Source organism: Phasianus colchicus, chromosome 3 (assembly GCF_987193195.1).
Source record: "Phasianus colchicus chromosome 3, bPhaCol1.hap1.1, whole genome shotgun sequence".
NCBI lineage: Eukaryota > Metazoa > Chordata > Aves > Galliformes > Phasianidae > Phasianus > Phasianus colchicus.
Window position 1 is genome coordinate 19,260,489 of NC_143438.1, and position 19,583 is coordinate 19,280,071.

The 19,583-nt window shown below is 32.9% G+C and overlaps 1 protein-coding gene across 2 annotated transcripts in view; it reads left to right on the forward strand.

Moving 5' to 3' along the window:
- Positions 1–19,583, forward strand: part of CDH10 (cadherin 10) — a 91,224-nt gene that overhangs the window by 60,495 nt on the left and 11,146 nt on the right. For both annotated transcript variants that reach the window (XM_031589243.2, XM_090137063.1), the window contains exons 4-9: positions 4,257–4,376; positions 4,951–5,118; positions 10,137–10,324; positions 12,879–13,132; positions 16,424–16,560; positions 18,409–18,530. In XM_031589243.2, coding sequence (XP_031445103.1) covers positions 4,257–4,376; positions 4,951–5,118; positions 10,137–10,324; positions 12,879–13,132; positions 16,424–16,560; positions 18,409–18,530 — 989 coding nt within the window. The remainder of the gene's footprint in view (positions 1–4,256; positions 4,377–4,950; positions 5,119–10,136; positions 10,325–12,878; positions 13,133–16,423; positions 16,561–18,408; positions 18,531–19,583) is intronic.

Here is a 19,583-nt window from a genome sequence, read left to right on the forward strand (position 1 = left end):
AAAGATTAAGAAAATAATTAATGAAAGATAATAGCAAAGCTCTACAGCAATGCATGAAAGTGTAATACAAATGTTCTATTCTTAAGAAAATATTTCTCTTGTCTTGTGAGTTGTGATTGAAACATTAAAAAGTCATCATTCAGCAATAAGGTTTTTGTATTCACAAATGGAAGGCAGGGAAAGCAAATGTATTAGATTTTTGTGTATAGTATCTAAATCACTTAAAGTACCTAAAGGAGACATATAAGAAAGCTGAAAGGGGCTCTATCAGGACAAGAACTAATGGCTTTGAACCAAAAAGAGGGTAGATTTAGATTAGACATTTACTCGGGGGGGTGGAACAAGTTGTCTAGAGAAGCTGTGGGATCTCAGTCCCTGGACGTGTTTTAGGCTGGGCTGGATGGGGCTTTGAGCATCCTGGTTCTGTGATTCTGTGATTGTATATTGGTCTGCACTGAAATTCCGTCTGATGCAGAACTGAAAAGGATTATTTATTTATTTTTCTAAAATAGAAATAAAATGTAATACCAATTTTTACTGGTTTTTCTGATTGGATTTCTAGAATCGTGCCTTTTTAAAAATGTCGATACCTTTAGGGAAAGCATATTTAAAGAACAATGATGAATATTCTGGAGACACATGTCAAGATTTCAGTTGGATTAAACAAAAATCTTAGAGCTTCCACTTTCTTTATCATGTTGACTGTTACGGAAGGAAGTTAAAGACTTAGAGGTAAAAGAAATGTAGAGATAAATTGCAATCTAGGATTGCCTTGTTCATCTTTCTTTTACTGATCATTAATCATAGTAAAGGCAGGGATAAATGAGCTAACTTCAGGATCTCACATTTAGGTCAATAGTCTTGAAGACATTTTGTTCTGAAATTTTTCTGCAGATTTCCAGATATATTCCTTTCTTTTACTTTTTTTTTCCCACTTTCTTACACTGAAATTCTTTTGTTTTTTTTACTACCATCTTCTTCATTCTCTGTATCTTCTTGATCAAGACGTCTTCTCAGAACAGTACACCATATCTTTTATTTGATGTTACTTCTCTGTTCATCTATTATACCTAGATAAAATTTAATCATTATTTATCTTTATTCATTCTATATCTTCTGTGCTAAACAAAATTTTCTGAATCTTTTTCCCAGAAGCACTTTGAATTTCTAGCTGTCATGCTCCCCAGCAGCAGTTTTCTTCCACTTATGCATTACCAATAACAATATGCACTTCAGTGTAATCTCCCACTGGGTTTACATGTGATCTTCAGGTTTGGTCTCCCACAGTTAGCTTGTCATCCCTAACTGTGGCTATCTTTTTGTCTTCAGACAGCATTTTGAGTTACTTTTGCTTGGGTTTCTCCCCAGGATCTTTGTTCACTCCCTCATTAGTGCTGCTTCAACAACTTCCAGAGCTTAATCCTTTTCTTCTGCCGTAGCATTTATCTCATTACACCAGCTTCTTTTTTTCTATTAACAACGTTTTTCTTTACTCTTCTTTTCGTAGTTCTCTCACCAAATCTTTTGTATTTCATGACTTGCAATTTTATAATGTTAATATCAGATTATGAAAAATGTGGTCATATTACATATTTAGATATTTTACAAACTATCTTAAAAGAACCATTTTAGAACTACAAGCATCCCCTGACATCTTTGTTTCCAGCTTATTATTTTCCAAGTTATGGTATGACCATGTAAGCAAAGTTTGCTGACATAGACTTCTCTGAATATGCAGCCCTTTCCACTTCTGTTATTATGCTGTATTAAATACTTTGTTACACGGGAGAACAGATCTTGTTATTTCCTCTTTTCTGCTAGAAAGAAGTTTTTTTTTAATTCAACGTGTTTCTTGAATGAATCATTTACTACTGAGAGCAGTTTTAGTTAAATACTTCATAACTCACTTGAGTGTAGGAAATAAGTTACAAATTCAACTCTACAATAGATATCTGTTGTTTATATTCCCCTCCTTACTCCCAGTTAATTATCTTCAGTGATTCTTCTCTAATACTTCTATATCATAAATACACGGTGAGGCTGAAGTCATTAATACTTGTATGTCATCTGGAGATGTTCACAAAGAAACCATTTAAAAGGGCAAAGTGTATTAATTACTGCTATAGTATCAGACCTTAGGGAAAATCAAACAGTATAATTAAAATTATTTTAAAATATGCCTTCTGACAATTGCAATAGCCTGACAAATGGCAGTTTGTTTCTGGGTCTAGCATGCATCCATGTAATTTTAGTTTATTGTATAATGAAACTTACAAGAATATGAGAAGGAAGTTACATAAATCAAAGTCTTATTCATTCCTGAATAATGCTATAGTCACGTTCTTCATAATGTTACAGCTGTGTCCCTTATGTTCTCCTGTAGAGTTCAGATTAGTCTTTGGATCCTGAAGATCCTCGCATAAAAGGCAGAGAGCAAGACTTGGGCTAAATGGCAAGGACTAAGGCACATCACAAACCATCATGAATTATCAAAATCACTGCCTTGGGATTTCTGGTCCAAACTTCAAACTGGTGCATATAATATACTACTAATATTGAGTTATCAGTTGTCTTCAGTGACTTCAGTGAATGAATATAAAGTAGAAGAATTTTAATTTTTGTTTGGATAATGACGTTAGTCTGCACTTGCATATTAAAAGTATTTGCCAATTTCCTGAGAGCTGTGTACAGAAAAAGGAAATGACATCACACTGAAGAAGATTTGTCTGTATTCTTTTAGTTTTCTTTTTCTATTGTTTTATTATTTTAACTCCTTGTAGAACTTAGGTTACTGAACATTATCTGTTCTTATCTTTCTTTTACACAACACTACTTTGATATTTCAGAGCAAGTAATGTTTAGGAGCTAGCATGCATAATAACACAGCAGTTTGCTGCATGCTAGGATGGTCTAAACAGTGCATTTCAGATTCAATGAAATATTCCATATTCAACCACAAGGCCTCTGTATCTTTTAACAGAAATATCTTTAACAGATTTTAGATAGAGATTGGTGTGGCCTATATGAGACATTTGTGAATCAGAAATTGGCCAAGTTTTTAAGGCAGCTCTCCCAACAGTATTTTAGTTAACAAATGTCCTAATTTTCAGTTTCCACCCTATTCTGGATGCTTACTAAAACAGTCATTAGTTCTTTGGAAAGTATTCAGAGCTTCCTTTTTTTTTTTTTTTTTTCATTATATTTGTGCAGCTTTTTAATTTTTTTAATTTTGTGTTTGAGGCTCTGTTCTGTTAAATCAATCATTCATTCAATTTTAAATCAATAATAATGTAGCTAGGAATTTGCCTGTTATTGACTTCTTTATGAGATGCAAGTACTTTTAGGGCCTTGCTGAAATAAGCATTTCTCTTCTAACACAGTTGAAACCTAAACCTTTCTGAAAATTCATCACTGACTAAACAGTTAGGCACATAATGATATCAGTGGTACTGGCAAAATTGTTCACATGATTGAACAACTGATTTATCAAAAGTAGATCTGTCATAAACTTGTAAATTCTCAAAGAAACAGAGGAAGCTTAGCTTTTATTTCTATTTGCTTTCGTATGTGTGTTAGAATAAATATGTAATGTAGCCCTAACTATGAGAGGAAATAAATAGTTCTGTGCTGTTTGAATTTACAGATGCTTCATTTCACAATATTGGGCAGTATTTAGTTGAAGGGATAGAACTGAGCTAAACAAGACCTTATGATAGTATTTCTTCTGCTAATATCTATATTTCCACTAAGAGGACAGGTAGAACTGATGACTAGTTTTTTCCAACTTTCGATGACCTATTTACACATCTTTTTCTGTCTGTGCTTAACATTTTACTAATGTAAAATGACACTGACATCAAAAGCAAAACAAGAGAAAACATAAATTGTTCTGGGGAATGAAAAGCAGAGATCTATTGCAAGAAAAATGAACATGTCCTCTAATAAGAGACAGTGTATGTATGAAAGTGTAAGTATGAATGAATGATAGCAAGGTAGGGATAAGAATTCAACCACTGCTACCATTTACCTTTATTAATTGCATCTTAATTACACTTGTGGGATTATGGAAGTTTAGATCTAATTTATATGGAATAGAACAGAAAAGTGTGAGTCTGAAGTTGATTGTAAGATGATAAACATATTTGAAAAATCCAGCATTAGATGAGAATTTATTTGGGGTCTACTCAAATGGAAATTAAAGTTCCTGGATCTCTATTTAGTACCATGTGAAACTAAGTTGACTTTTGATGTTTAAGGTACCTCCGTCGTGCAAGTCACAGCTACAGATGCTGATGACCCTTCATATGGTAACAGTGCCAGAATCATTTACAGCATACTTCAGGGACAGCCGTATTTCTCTGTGGAACCAGAAACAGGTAAGTAATCTTGCTCTTTCATTTTGAAGATCACCCTAAGAAAAACTTAAAAGCTAACTGAAATGAAATAATATATTTTGCTGTTTTCATCATAACTTGTTGTGAGTTTTTACGTTTATAATAAGAACTATTATTACTGTTAATGCTATGAAATGTAAGTAATGTTACAGTGGTACAATTGGAATAGCTACAACAGTTTGAGGATCTAAGTGATAAAGGCAAGAAGAAGGATTTCTGTACTGAAAAATGTTGCTTGGATTTCTCTTATGGTTCTTGTTAGTCCAATAACGTGTTATTTCTATCCACTAACCTTGTCTTGTGAAAGTATCTTGAATCATCTTTGGCTTGAGATGTAACTTGAAAGGGAGCTGTGATGCAGAATGAAGGGGGATTTTTTTTTTTATCAGATTGCACTGAAGACTATAAAGCTTATGAACATAAATTTGTACTTTAAAGCAAGAAATGAGTATTTTAGAAATACATTTTACAGACTAATACAAAAAAAGATGCAGTAGATTGCTGCATATTGAAAATAAAAGGATGATTAACAATTTTTGTTTGGTCTTTATTTAAGGCATCATCCGGACTGCTTTACCAAATATGAACAGAGAGAACAGGGAGCAGTACCAAGTGGTTATCCAGGCAAAGGACATGGGAGGACAGATGGGTGGATTATCAGGGACCACCACTGTGAACATCACTTTGACTGATGTCAATGACAATCCACCTCGATTTCCCCAGAGTAAGCTGCATTTAATTGTTGTCCTGCACTATAAGAGCTTCAAACTAAAGAGTTAAGCAATGACCATCTGGTTTAATTTAGAGTAAATCTAGATTACAGGGCACACATGAACAACAACAAAAAGGCTTATATACTGATTTATTCACTATTATTAAAGCAGAATATTAAATGTTACAGCACTTGTTTGTTAGGAAAACATTTACATGATCAGCTATAGCAATGGCAGGCCTAGGATACCTTCCAGTTCTATGGGAGAGGGTGAGAGGTGAATTCATAAGAGCATTAGAGCAGTGTTGTTCTTTCCCCATAGCTATTGCTTAATTCCTAGAGATTCCCCTACCAGAAAATAAAACATGTAGTTATTGCAGATATACAGAAATGTTTGAATTGTATTATCTGCTTAAATATTTAATCATGGAGAACCTGAAAAAGGAATTACTGGAAGGAAATCAAGCAGATTTGTACTTCTCTAGTTATATTGCTTCACAATCTGATAGACTTCTGAAAGTGAAGTAAATGACATTTAACTTATTTTTTGATTACTTATGTTGACCAAAGCATTTTATACTGATTTTTAACTTTTGATAGTATAGCTATCAAGGCATTTTATCCTCAAATTAAAGTATGAAACCATTATTAGTCTCTACATACGTGACAATTTTATCTAACTAGAAATTCATTAAAGTTTATGTATTTAAAATGTATTTGAAACATTTTGCATGTACTGAAATCATAATAGTTGCAAAATGGTTTGGTTATAAACGATTTGGGTTATCCTCAACAGTTTTTCTTCTGTGTAACTCCACTAAATCCAGTAGTTACTGACGATCATCCTCCAGGCTCAAAATAAGTGACATTGGTTCTAACAATTCTGACTTTATAATGTTCTTTATGGCTCAAATTGAGTACATGCTTTTGTTCAATTTAGCACTGTAACTAAAGCATATATGTATTTAGCTGTTTATCAGCATGAGACTTAAAATACACTCAAATGAGAATATCGCAAGCAACTGAATATTTACAGTTTGTGCATAACTGAAGAAGCCCTATTCTGGACAGAATTTATTGTTAATTTGTCTTTTTATGTCCTTCAGTATCCCCACAATGTTTTTAAGTATTAAATATGCAGTTAAGCCTTCCCTGTTCTCTTCTCTCTTCTTCCTTCCTTGTTGTCTTTCTCTTTTGTGGTTTTTTGTTTGTTTGTTTGTTTGTTTGTTTGTTTGTTTGTTTGTTTCTTAAGTATTGTGTGAAATTAATACCTAGAGCAGTGGAATCAACTTTCTAGACTGTGTTTACATGTCTTATGTGGTAGTCCACCACCATACTCATTGGACTCAGATGAGGACCTGGTGTAGCATCCCAGGAATATATGTGCACTTTTCTATTGTCAGTATGAATCAGAAGGGACCTTTTGTTTGAATTAATTTTAATTCTTGGTGGGCTTTCATTTTACTTTGTTTTTCTCTCTGCCAATAGCCATGTTAACTACAAATGTTTCACTAGAAATGAAATTTAAAATATTTATAAAGGTTAATGTAATTTCACTGGTTATAGCAAAGTTAAAAGTTAATGGTTACTTTTTTTTTAAGAATCTTTATTTTAATCTCTAAATAGAATTCAGTGAGACTGAGAAGTGATGCCTGTTCAGTTCTGTCCTACTAATAACAGACTCCTGTTAGATTCATAAGATGATTGTATTCTTCTGAAATTTATCAATTATTAAAAATTTTCATATGTTTTCATAGGACTCAGAAGCATATAAGGATGAATTAAATTTCTCCCCCAAACAAACTCATGGGAATTATGAAAAACTATGAAAACTATGAAAAAAGCATTGATTCCTCTTTGCCCTAATGTAGAGACTGGGGCCTCTTCAGATTATTTTTCCCCTCTTAAAAATTCCCTTAAAACTGTATTTATATCAGTGACTGTTCCTCTAAGTGACTGTTCTTCTGCAATCACATGCTGAAATTTAACACAGAATCTTTCCTCTGGACCCACTCCAACAGCTCCACAACTTTCCTGTGCTGGAGGCCCTGGATTTGGACACAGTACTCCAGACAGGGTCATACAAGGACAGTAGAGAGGATCAGTCACCTCCCTCTTCTTGCTGACCAACCTTCTTTTGATGTAGCCCAGAAAATTCTTGGCCTTCTGGGCTGTAAGCACACACTACTGGTTCATCCACCAGGACTCACAATCCTTCTCTGTAGGATTGCACTCAAGGAGTTCTTCTCCCAATGTACACATATCTGGGATTGCCCTGATTCAGTCACAACACCTTTCACATGGCCTCGGTAAACTTCATTAGTTTCACGTGGGTTCCATTTTCAATTCTGCCCAGGTCCCTTTGGATGGCATCCCTTTCTTTGGTTGTGTCAACTGCACTGCTCAACTTGGTCTTGTTAGCAAACTTGATGAGAATGCACTCTATCCTCACTGTGTTGTTGATAGAGATTTTAAAAAACACTTGTTCCAAAATTGACCCTTGGGGGCCTCTACTTGTGACATGGAACCATTGACAACAATGCTACTGCTCCATCATAGAAGACTGTGAGATTGGTCAGGTGTTATCTGCCCTTGGTGAATCTTGCATGTGCTATAATATCTCTTCCAGGAGAATCCACTCTATGGTCTTCTCAGGCACAGATGTGAGGTTTACCTCTAGTTCCCCAGGTTTTCCTTCGTCCTTTTCAGTCACTGAGGATTTCACCTGGCAGCCTCAACTTTTCAAATAAGATGGAAAGTGTTTTGACAACTAGATCAGCCCTCACACTCTGGACAGCTGCTCAAAAAGTTCATCAATCTGAACATGCTTGCACCCATGACATCCTGCTCTTCCTTCATGCCTGACTCTGGAATGTCCCACAGCTGAAGGTCTGGGTGGGTCTTTTGCTCCTCTGAGGGTGACACATCAGCAGGGAAAGGCCTCTCAGTCTGGGTTTCTGTCTCAGCCAGCCCATTGTGGCAGGTGGTCACCCTGTTTGTGTCAATGGAGTACTGCACTCTAGTGTTCCCAGATCAGACGAAAGCAGCACCTTTTGCCCTTCCTCCTCTGCCTTCACAAATATGTTATCAAAGTTCTGAACAGAAAGGCAATTGAAGACAGTTTTTGGATCATTGTTTCAACTGTCATACTTTCAACTGTTTTCCAGAAGTGAAGATACTGTGTACACTGACACAAATATGTAGATAATCTTTCACCTTGCTTCCACTCTCTTTGGCATATGGAGAAGCTTTTTTCTTCTCCATCTCAGGATTCTTTTAATCTTGACCAACATCTGCAAGAATATCACTCCCTGGAATAAATGCAAACAATATATAACTCTTACTGGGGAAGAAGAACAATGAAACAAAAGGGATTTACAGTAGAGTTCTGAAAGACTAATCTAGTTTGTGCAGTTATGTTCTGATACAGTGACTAAAGCTACACTACCTCTCATGCTTAATGTCCTAAATGATTTCTAGTCATCAGTGACAAAAATAATAAAAGATAATATTTTTTACTATGGTGCAGATTTCTATTAATGTATAGTTTCAACATAAAATTGTCTTTCAGATGATAGATTTCTGGTTATTTTCTGTTTCCACTGTTATTTGTACTTAGCACTTTATAGATAAATTAACAATTTGGGTATTACAGTGGAAGTCAACATAGTGTCCACAATGCACTGATTGGGGATGTAGTTTTAAGCACACAAAAAACAAACAACTCAAAAGAATAGCTGACACATGATAAGGCTAATTATAACATATAAAATATTTGCAAAAAGAGCAGTCTTTCACTTTAATCTCACACAAGACTGAATAAACACTAAATGAAAGCAGAGGCTATTTTTTTTTCTTTTTTTTAACATTAACAGATTACACAGAGATTAAACACTAATGTAGTAAAGTACACAGATTTAGGTTTTAGATAAAGGTAATGAATATGTCAGAGCAAATGCAAGATAAATCACTTGACTGAAATACCAAAAATCAACTGCACAGAAATTAATTCATATAAATAGAATATGGAGTGTTTATGGTCAGAAAATATTAACTCTAGTGCTGTATACCACTTTCATATCAAAAGCTGCTGAAAATTGTAAGAAATTCAATTTTAGCCTTTTCTATTTAAGATTTAGTAAATAAAGTATATGTGAATGTGTTTGAGGCTTTTTTTTTTTTAGATTTTATTTCTTTTTTCATGTTGGCAACTACAAAATAATGGCAAAGAAAAGAAGTAATTCTGCAGAATAAGAGAAATTCGTAAACTTTTGAATTAAAAAGTGTGTTTTTGTTTTTTTAGTCAGTCTACTCAAAAACAGAAACAGTACCTTTGTCACTCTGTAGCTGCCTTGCAACATACTCTATTAAAAGAAATTGAAAATCCTCACTTCTGTTTTCCTGAGGATATGTTGGGATTGCATTGCCACTGCAGTTCCCCATGATTCTTTCTGATCACATATAATTATTAAATTCCTTTATTGATTTACTTACTTATATGCATGCTGCTTCTTCAGTCCACCTACTTGTGGATTTTCATAACTATTCCCCCTATTTATTTAATACTTTATCTGATTGTCTAATTTTGAAAGCCAAAACTTCAATTTGTTCCTCATACTTTGCTGGAGAAGTCAGGGAAGTTTTGGTCTTTCTATTGCTTTCATGATAGTATAGATATAACATTAATGTATATTCATGTATTTAATGTATAGATTCACATTAAATACTATGCAAATTAAATTATGCAAATTTAAAAAATATATATGATTGATCATTTTCTGGAAAATAAAAATAGAAAATAGAAGGCCTTCTCAACTCTATTTTTCTAGGATTTTTTTTTTCTCTGATTTTGTTTTTCTGCAGTTTTCATTTTTCTACCTGAAATTCTCCCCTACATAACTTTTTTCCTCAAATGCATTACGAAGGAAAATCTCTAGAACAAAAGATAAACAAAATTCTGCACATAATGTTACTTAATGCATGTGTAATGGCTTATGGCGCTCCTGAGTGGCTCTTTGTCTCTTTGACAGGTACCATCCACCTCCGCATTCCTGAGTCTTCTCCAGTTGGGACAGCTATTGGCAGCGTCAAAGCCACAGATGCAGACACTGGAAAAAATGCAGAAGTAGAGTACAGAATTATAGATGGTGATGGGACAGATATGTTTGACATTGTAACGCAGAGGGACACACAGGAAGGCATCATTACTGTGCGGAAGGTGCTTATTAAAAAGTTTTACTAAATGGCTTTGGTGTCAATGTTATGGAACAGGTGATCTCTAAAAAAGTGCTTAGATCATGTTATGGTGATTCTAATGCTTAATATTTGCAAATATTTCCCCACTGGTGACTGAATGGTACTATTTCCCTTTAAGATGAACTAGAAATAACACATGGAAGCAATAGCAGTGAGACACAGAGATGCAATAATGAAGCATTTTTGCCAGCTAAGTATGCAAAAAAATTGGCCATTGACAACGTTAGTACTAATTATTTCTGTGATTTCAAATGTATTTACCTAATATTCATGCAAGCTATTCTCTTCAGCAATCAATGCAGCTAAATCACTACTGAATAACATAGGCTTTCCTTCTTTGAGTATGTCATCCACTCAATTTCAATTTAGGAGACTAATATATACCGAGAAATATGATTACAGTTGTGGAAACTACCAAAAGCTATATTGTTTTATTCCTGTTTCCAGCAGGTCAGCTGGTATACACAGGTAGAGCATAATGGTAGTACACTTGTTTTAAAGCTAGCTTTAGTTCTATTTTCTGTCACTAAGCACTTTCATAAGTGTAAGATCTCAGAGATAGAAATGTCATTCTCCTGGTCCTCAACAATTTTTCCTCCAGTGCCCCAGTCCTCTTCTTCAGGATTTTGAGCATTTCTAAAGAATCTATGCAGTATTTCTAACACAAAATAACACCTTACACATTACGTAACAAACAAAACACTCTATACAACAGCATCCCTCTCCTAATCTCTTACTAATTATAACAAAGGTAAAGATACATTCCTTTTTGTAACCTATGTTATTTTGTGTTCTTTCATTGAAATTTATCAGGGAAGGTTTGAAAATACCAAGCTAGGGACCAGATACTTTTCCTTTTCCTAGAAGTCTGCGAAGACTTGGGCTGTTTGTTTCTTGAGGTTTCCTACACAGACTTCTATTATATTAATCTTAGCCAAAGTTTTGAAAAACATAGACTAACAACTGGATCAAGTGTGAGAAATTGATGTTATAAGGTATCAGCTCCAAAAATGTCACCAATGAATTATAATGAATAAATTCTGCTCGTTTTGACATTAGCAACCTGACATGTTCAGAAATTTCCAGGATGCTTTCTTGTATTGATAAGTAGCTTATCCTTCAGAGAGCACAGACAACTGTATTAACAAGCAAAAAAAAAAAAAAAAAAAAGTTCAGACTGTTCTATTTTGAAAGTATTTATTATTTATGCACTTTATGATTTCAGTTTTCACTGGTAAGTAGCTACAAAAAAAAATTGGTGTTTCTCTACCAAGTCCCTCAGTTACTATATATCAGTGAAAGAGAAAGATAAAATAACTGCTTAACTTCATTGTTGCTGTGTCACAATTTGATATATTTGGATGAACATGGCTTCTTTTACTCTAGGCTTGAAGGCAGCATCCCTTAACAGCAGCGTGCTGCACTTTATAGACAATACCAGTAGTCACATTTTTAGCTTATATAACAACACTATGATGCACTTCCTACATACATTCTTAGATATTCTTTCTTCTGCTCTGACTACTTCTAAAAGAAAGTTGAAGCAGTGTCTAAAATTCTTTGTCTGGACTGTGTCCTTCTGTCCAGGCTGTCTTTCTAGCATCTTGCATGAACAATAATTTGTATTTAAAGGTGACAAAGAGAAAAGAAACATAGCTTCTACCACCCATTTTTGATGAAGGAAAATGAGTTTGTAATCTCCATGAGACCTATAGGGAATTAAGGAAGTATCTTTTATTAGCTAATACTTTTCATCTATGAGAGTTGGAAACATTTGAAGGAACAGATGATCGTTATTTTTTTTTTTCTTGTATCCACAATTGTTTCTAGCCTTAAATCTTTTATTTCCATTTTAAAAAGGAACTGCTGATAAAAATGTTAAATCTATTTTGTGGGGGAAAAAAAAAAAAAAAAAAAAAAAAAGATGTTTCATGAAATTCAGTGATGAGGAACAAAATTAAGCACTTACTATACATAAAGATCTTTGAATCCCTGTCCTTAAAATAAATAAATAAATAAATAAATAAATCTACCACTGATTTTGAAAGCCAAGTATTTGTTTGACAATTAAAATACAGAATTTTGAGGTGTGTATATTTTGTGAATAGTATCACTATTATGCACCTTGTTCTGCAATATCAGAATTTTAAATCAGTATTTTAACACTTTTAAATGCTTATAACATTATTTCATATTCCTATGCTTGTGAAAGAACTGCAAAATTCACTAAATGACTAGTAAATTTGTGCTGAAAAATCTTTCTGCAATTGGTGTTATTTCAAGTATTATTTAATTACAGAAACTCCCCTTAAAATTTCTGAAAATTCTGAAAAACTGAGAATTTCTTAGTAGGGAAAGTGGGTTTTACTCTGGAAAATGTGAACTGTACTAGGATTCTACCAACTTAGAACAAGATCTGTGAAGGCTTCAGTCCTTGCTTATATATATATATATATAGGTCAACATTTGTTCATATGTAATGTAATTTACTAGTTTATCATCATCTTCATTTTTAGCCATTGGATTATGAGACAAGAAGGCTTTATACCTTGAAAGTAGAAGCTGAGAATATCCATGTGGATCCACGCTTCTATTACCTTGGGCCTTTCAAAGATACAACTATTGTGAAAATTTCTGTAGAGGATGTAGATGAGCCTCCTGTCTTCAGCAGATCTTCTTACCTTTTTGAGGTTCATGAAGATATTGAGTTGGGAACAATAATAGGAACGGTAATGGCACGAGATCCTGATTCAGCTTCAAGCCCTATAAGGTAATCTCTGATTCTCTGTAAAGAAATAAATTTGGTAAAGAAAATATTAAGAGACATAGTAGAAGGCGCTAATGTTCTTTCTCATATTTACTAGTGTGCCAACCAGGCAGAGTTGAAAATGATGCTATCTATCTCTAAGCCTCAGACACTTCAGAGAACAGGCATTCACTACTTACACACAAGACCAAGAATAAATGCTTCTTAGTACTTCCTATCTCAGAAAACTTAAAATTATACACTGATTTCAAGTGGGCTCTTCAGGACTGCTTGCTTCAGAATATGAAAAATTGCAAAACTAGTGTATGGGTGAGGGATTTAACTTCTTTTGCCATTTAGTCCTGGAAAATATGCAGTGCCAGGCTCTGGTTCATGCTATTCAGGCTACTAATATGATTGCTACATAGAATAGAATTATCCTGGTGTTTACTCAAATTCCCTACGAAATTAGACACTCAAAGATTAATCTTCAAAATATCTCTTCTATGGATATTGTTTGATGCTATTTGCTAGATCACATCTAGCTGGATATAGTTAACTGTATTTTGTTTAGTTAGTTAGTTAGTTTACTTATTGTCGCTACAATTCATAAGTCTTAAGAAACAGATAAGACAAATCTGTCCAAGTTGGATATGTCTTGCCTGAAATGCCTAACAAAGTACAAAAACTATATTTGGCCAAAAAAACACATTATTTACTAACTTTGAAGTAAATTGTCACATGCAGCTGAATGAGGCCCAGGTGAAAAAAAAAAACTGTATTAGGAATTGAAATTGAATCTAATTTTCTCCTATGGTGATTTAAGTGCATAGAAAAGATAGCAGATGAAAGCACCAAGCCTCTAAAATTGTAGAATATATAAATAACTTAGCATTGCATCTTTATCCACTCTAATTTCATGAGACAACTGACAATTTTAGCAGTTATGTTTCATAATTGTGAGTGGAAAAGGAACAAACTTGGCACTTTTATTCATTTTGTTGCTGACACTACTCGATGAACTGAAGAACTGTATTTCCTCCATCAGTATTACTTAAAAGAATAGCAATTTTAAAAGTGTTTTATATAATTTTTCTGTGTTCTGTGTTGATGTCTTTGTCATTCCCCTTAAGAAAATAACTTAGAAGAGGCAGGTTGCCAAAATGAAAATAATGAAGGGGGAAAAAAAGCAAAAAAAAATGAAGGGGATTGTTTAGATTTAGTTTACTACCAAAAAAAAATAAAATAAAATAAAATAAAACTGAGATCATGGTACACAACTTTTTTTTTTTTTTTTTTTTTTTTTTTTTTTTTTAAACCTTACTTTTAGTGCTACACAGTTCAAGACAGGAACTTTAAAACAATTCACACTGCATAGCTCAAATTCTTCTCTTCAGTATTTGCTTTGTCTCTCAACTTCAATTAGGTATCTAGAGTAAGCTTTTACAAGATTTTACCTCTTCCAAGACCAATATTAAATACAAAGTAATATGTATTCACCCCTAACATGAATAGCTGACATTTAAACCAAAATATTTTTGAAGCTGTCATATTATTTTGACATTAAGGCAATTTGTATATTTAAATGCTAATGTTTAATAAAAAAAAATCGCAGCTTCACTTTCTAAAATTAATTCAGGCTTTAACTTTCTTTTTAACTACTTCTTTTCAAATGCTAGTTTCTGCTAATTGAAATTCTAAATAAGTTCAAGTTCCCATTTATTGTTTGCAGCTTCCTCTTTCAGTATTTTTTTTTTTTTTTCTCTGTTCAATGAATTGAGGGTTTTTTGAAACTAATAATTCCAGTAGAATTTGCAGGCCATCTGAAGTGGGTAAAACTATATACTTATCTAATATGACAGATATCAAAAATGAAACAGCATAGAATTTTATAATCAGACAATATGACATAGATTTTGGAAAACAGTAAACTGATTATTACCTCTTGGGAAAAAAAATAAAAAATAAAAAAATAAAAAGATATACTGTCAAAATAAGTTATTTGCTCCATGGATGAAGGAAATGAGGTTTTTTGTTGTTGTTTGTTTGTTTGTTTGTTTGTTTTTCTCATATAAACAGAATAGTCTTAAGTATAATTTCTCTGAAAAATATAAGATTTTGTTAAATTCCAACTTATAGAAAACGGGGTGAGGAAAAAAATTACTTGAGCAAGTTTTTCCTGCAGTTTCAGAAGATTTTTGACTGTTCTAGTTTTCTTTAATTTTGTTCTTGTTTTTTTTTTTTTTATTCATTTTGGTGTTGGATTTTTTTTTTTTTTTGGCTTAATTGTTTTTACATATTTATTTTGTTGAAAGTGGTGAAATGTAGAAATGAAATTCACTAAACTTACAGACATTTTCATATTGCAGCATTTTTCCATTTCACTCAATCCAGTTAAATATTATATGTAAAAACTGGCACACTTAATGAAATGTTTAGGTCAGTCATAAAAGCTAATAAAAACATAAATGACTATTTTTACACATTGCACAATAAATCGACCCAATACTGCCAGAATTATACAAATGATCTTTATCTTATAAAATCTTACATTTTACTCCACATCAAAGGTTTAATCTTAACTTTGAAGGCAGTGTTGAATATTAGAAAAAAAATGAAGTAAAGAACAGTTTGCTGATCATAGTTTGACATATCTGCCATTTTGTGATAGAAGGATTTTTTTCTGAATATGTATAGCAACCATGAAAGATGCTTTAACATTCATAAAAGTGAAATTTCTGCATATGATCTAATTTTTATAGCTGTTTTTTTTTCTTTTTTTTTTTTTTAATTCCATCTCTGTTAATTTAACATATCCTAAAGCACAGAAATGGAGTTTATAAGAGTACTTTTGAAAAGCTCAGAAATTAGCTATCAGTCTCAGTTTGAAGGAACTGAACATCAAAGAGAATTTTCCTTTCAAGATTAAAACAATTCTTTAACTCTTATATTAAAATTTTGACTTAATTTTTTGGTGATCCTTATATATGCCTATGAATGTTCTGATGAATATTACACTGCTATATCATACTTATGACTTATGAAATCTTTCAATTTTTATTCTTCATTCTAGAGAGCTCATGAGGATTTTTACAAATTTGCATGTAGAATTTTAGATATAATCACTACATTAACTACCAATGATCAGGAGGAGAAAAGGAAGGAAGCACTTCATTTACAGAAACTGAATATTTGTGTTACAAAAAGCAATCTTTTAATATAATGTATAGAACCCAAAAGCTGTACTGACTTGTGAAACAAATGCTTTCTTCCATTTTTTTATCAATTAACATTTTTTTCTTTCTTCCAATATAGGTTTTCTCTAGATCGTCATACAGATCTTGACAGGATATTCAATATTCATTCTGGAAATGGATCCATCTATACTTCTAAGCCACTGGACCGTGAGATATCACAATGGCACAATCTCAGTGTTATAGCAGCTGAGATCAGTAAGCTTGTTTGGTATTTTTCACTCCATTCCCTAGCCTGCAAAGTTACATATATATTGTTTTCTTCTTTTCCTCAGGGGGAAAAAAATCTTTTACCTACATCTACAATTCTTGGAATCAATACATCTTAAAAGTTAGCTTGCACTTGATCACTAAGCTATAATATTTCTTGGACTATTCAAATTATAGCCTTGTAGATATTTTCATGTTGAAAGTACAAAGAAGAAAGATGAGGTCCTGCTACACAGTTGAGATTAAACCTAATACTCCTGCAAGAAAATTTTCTAAGTGACAAAAGTTGGAACTTTGAAATAGCTCGAGTGGATCTTATGCTTTCAAAGTCACTGAATTTTTAGAGTTAACTCTAAATCACTACAAAAAGCAGAAATTGCTGATCAGCAGTGAAGTTGGCAGGAAGTTGGCAGAAGTTGGCAGGAACTACAATGCAAAGAATTCAGTGGAACACCATGTCCACTCATTTAACCACTCTTAGCCTTCCTAGTCCTATTTCGGTAGTCAGGACCCCAGGTGTCTCCTACCATGGGCTGGTTATACCAAGCACATCCTGTAGCTATACATTTTTCTGTGAATGCATATTCCTAAACTTGCTCTATTTCACAGCCCTGCCCACTGTTGTAACAGTAATACTCAGAAGTACTTATATATCAACAAAACTTATAATTTTATGCCTCTATCATAACATTAAACTTACTTCCTTGTCAGGATAGTTTGAGAGAATTTACATTGTAGACCTACATAGAGTAGCTAAACTTCTCCAAAGGGATACACTAGTTTTGGAGAAAGTATGGAAGGAGGAAATTAGTTTAAAAATGTTAACTCTGAAACATGATGCAGTCAGAGAGCAACTATAAGAACAGAACATATTTGGAAAGTTAGTACAAAAAATGCAAAAGGATGTGAAATCAGTATCCAAAACCTGCCATTTTAAACATTTCAGCATATTAAAGGACCAACATCACACTCTCCAACAAAAATGTTGTAAGTTACATGTGAAGTTAACATCAGCTTTTCCTAAATGTTTCATGTTTTATTTGTTGCATCTTAAAAGGAAAATAAAACCAAAACTAACAAAAAAATCCCAAGTAATTTTGAATAATTTCTACTGTTATTTATCTATTCCATTAAAGTAGCAAAATCATACAGTTTTTAAGCTATTGGATATCCAGCACAATTCCAAGTAGTAGCTGCATTTTTAACCTAAGGCATTATTTCAGATTCTTTGTAGGCCAGCTCGATCTGCAAGGGAGCACATTCTAAATGATACTAAGGTTAGAACATTTGAGGAGATGGGTTAAAACCAACAACAGTAACTGCTTCTAAGGTCTGAAAAATTATATTTGTATTTTTTAAGGCAATTTAAACATAAAAACTTTAATTGTTTCTCATTTTTATTGATATACTTTGACTTTTTTGAATTTTCTCCCTGCTTACTAAGGCATAGGAGAGCTTTAATAATATGTCTGTTTTATGTTAAACCAATTGCAAATCATTTTATAATTCAAAACCTTATATCAGAAAGATACATTTGAATCCACAAAATAAATTTGTCATGATAGCAATGGACATACTTTCTATGTGCTATATTTACATTGAACGTAAGCAATGGCAGCCACTAATTTCATGTAAATGTCTTAATTGCTCACTAGATTCAAATATATATATATATATATATATATACACACTTTTTTTTTTTTTTTTTAATCGAAGTCATCCTCTTACTTTTTCACCAATTTCAAGCCTAATCTTAAATATCTCTTGTTCATTAAATTTGGAAAATAGAATACTTTTAGTAGTAAGTTAAATTCATTCTTCTTTTTCTCTTGTCAGACAACCCCAAAGATACTACCCGTGTTCCTGTCTATGTAAGAATTTTGGATGTTAATGACAATGCCCCACAGTTTGCTGTATTCTATGATACTTTTGTTTGTGAAAATGCAAGAGCCGGACAGGTATGACTTTGATAAAACACTTCCTACTGTCTAAATTGGCTATGGTACTCAATTGTTGATTATTCTTGCCTGTTATTTGGGAGAAAACATGTCCAAACCATCTTTCAAATGTTGAAAATGAACATAGCAAGTATCATACTATGTGAGTCTTAGAGTGAAATATCAATTTATTTCAACATCAACAGCGTGTGAATTAGCACTTTTCTCAGCCTAACGCTGTAGTATTTTTGCCTATTTAGATCAGCTCAAGAAATATGGATGTAATTAGCTTTGCTGTTACCTTCTCAGAGAAAGCAAAATGTTATACTTAATTACTGAAAAAAAGTTTTATCGATCTTTTCAGTAACTCACAAGTGGCAAACCTCACATTTAATTCCATGCTGAAGGTGATTACACACACATGCATCTGTCACACTTTACTTTTCTTTTCCAATTGTAATATTTCATTATTACAATTGCAATATTTCAGATTATTCCAGCAAAAGTTTTTGAAAGTAAAGCACAAAATACATATTTTTTTTAAAATGGCAATATACCATGTTGATTTGCTTCTTACAGACTACAGAAGGCATACTTGAATTTAAGTAGAAGGACTGCAGTGCTTAATATCTAGTTCCTAATAGGCAGCTGCTTATTAGAACCACTAAGAACTGTTTGCCTATTACAGCGCAGCATGTCCCAGAGCACAGTCAGGCAGCAATAAATGCTCTAAAATGGTCACAGAAGAACTTCAGTGCAAGCATTTCAGATGGGAGAAGAGTTAGCTTCTCTTAACTGTTTCAGTTCTACAGGTATTAGTTTGCATCACAAGTTTTATATTCAGGCTGCCATTCTTTTTTTCTAAAGCAACAGTAGTCAGAAAGCACAAAAGAGAACTTATATTTCATGGTTATAACATATTAAATACTTTAAAATATTGAGCAATATTTGCTACTAGTAGAATTATAAGATAATTAGAGCTGTATAAGTGGAAATCTTAGGCAAAATATCTAGAATTTCTGATAGTTTTATTGTCTCCTATGATTGTTGTATTGTCGCCTGTGTACGCTAATA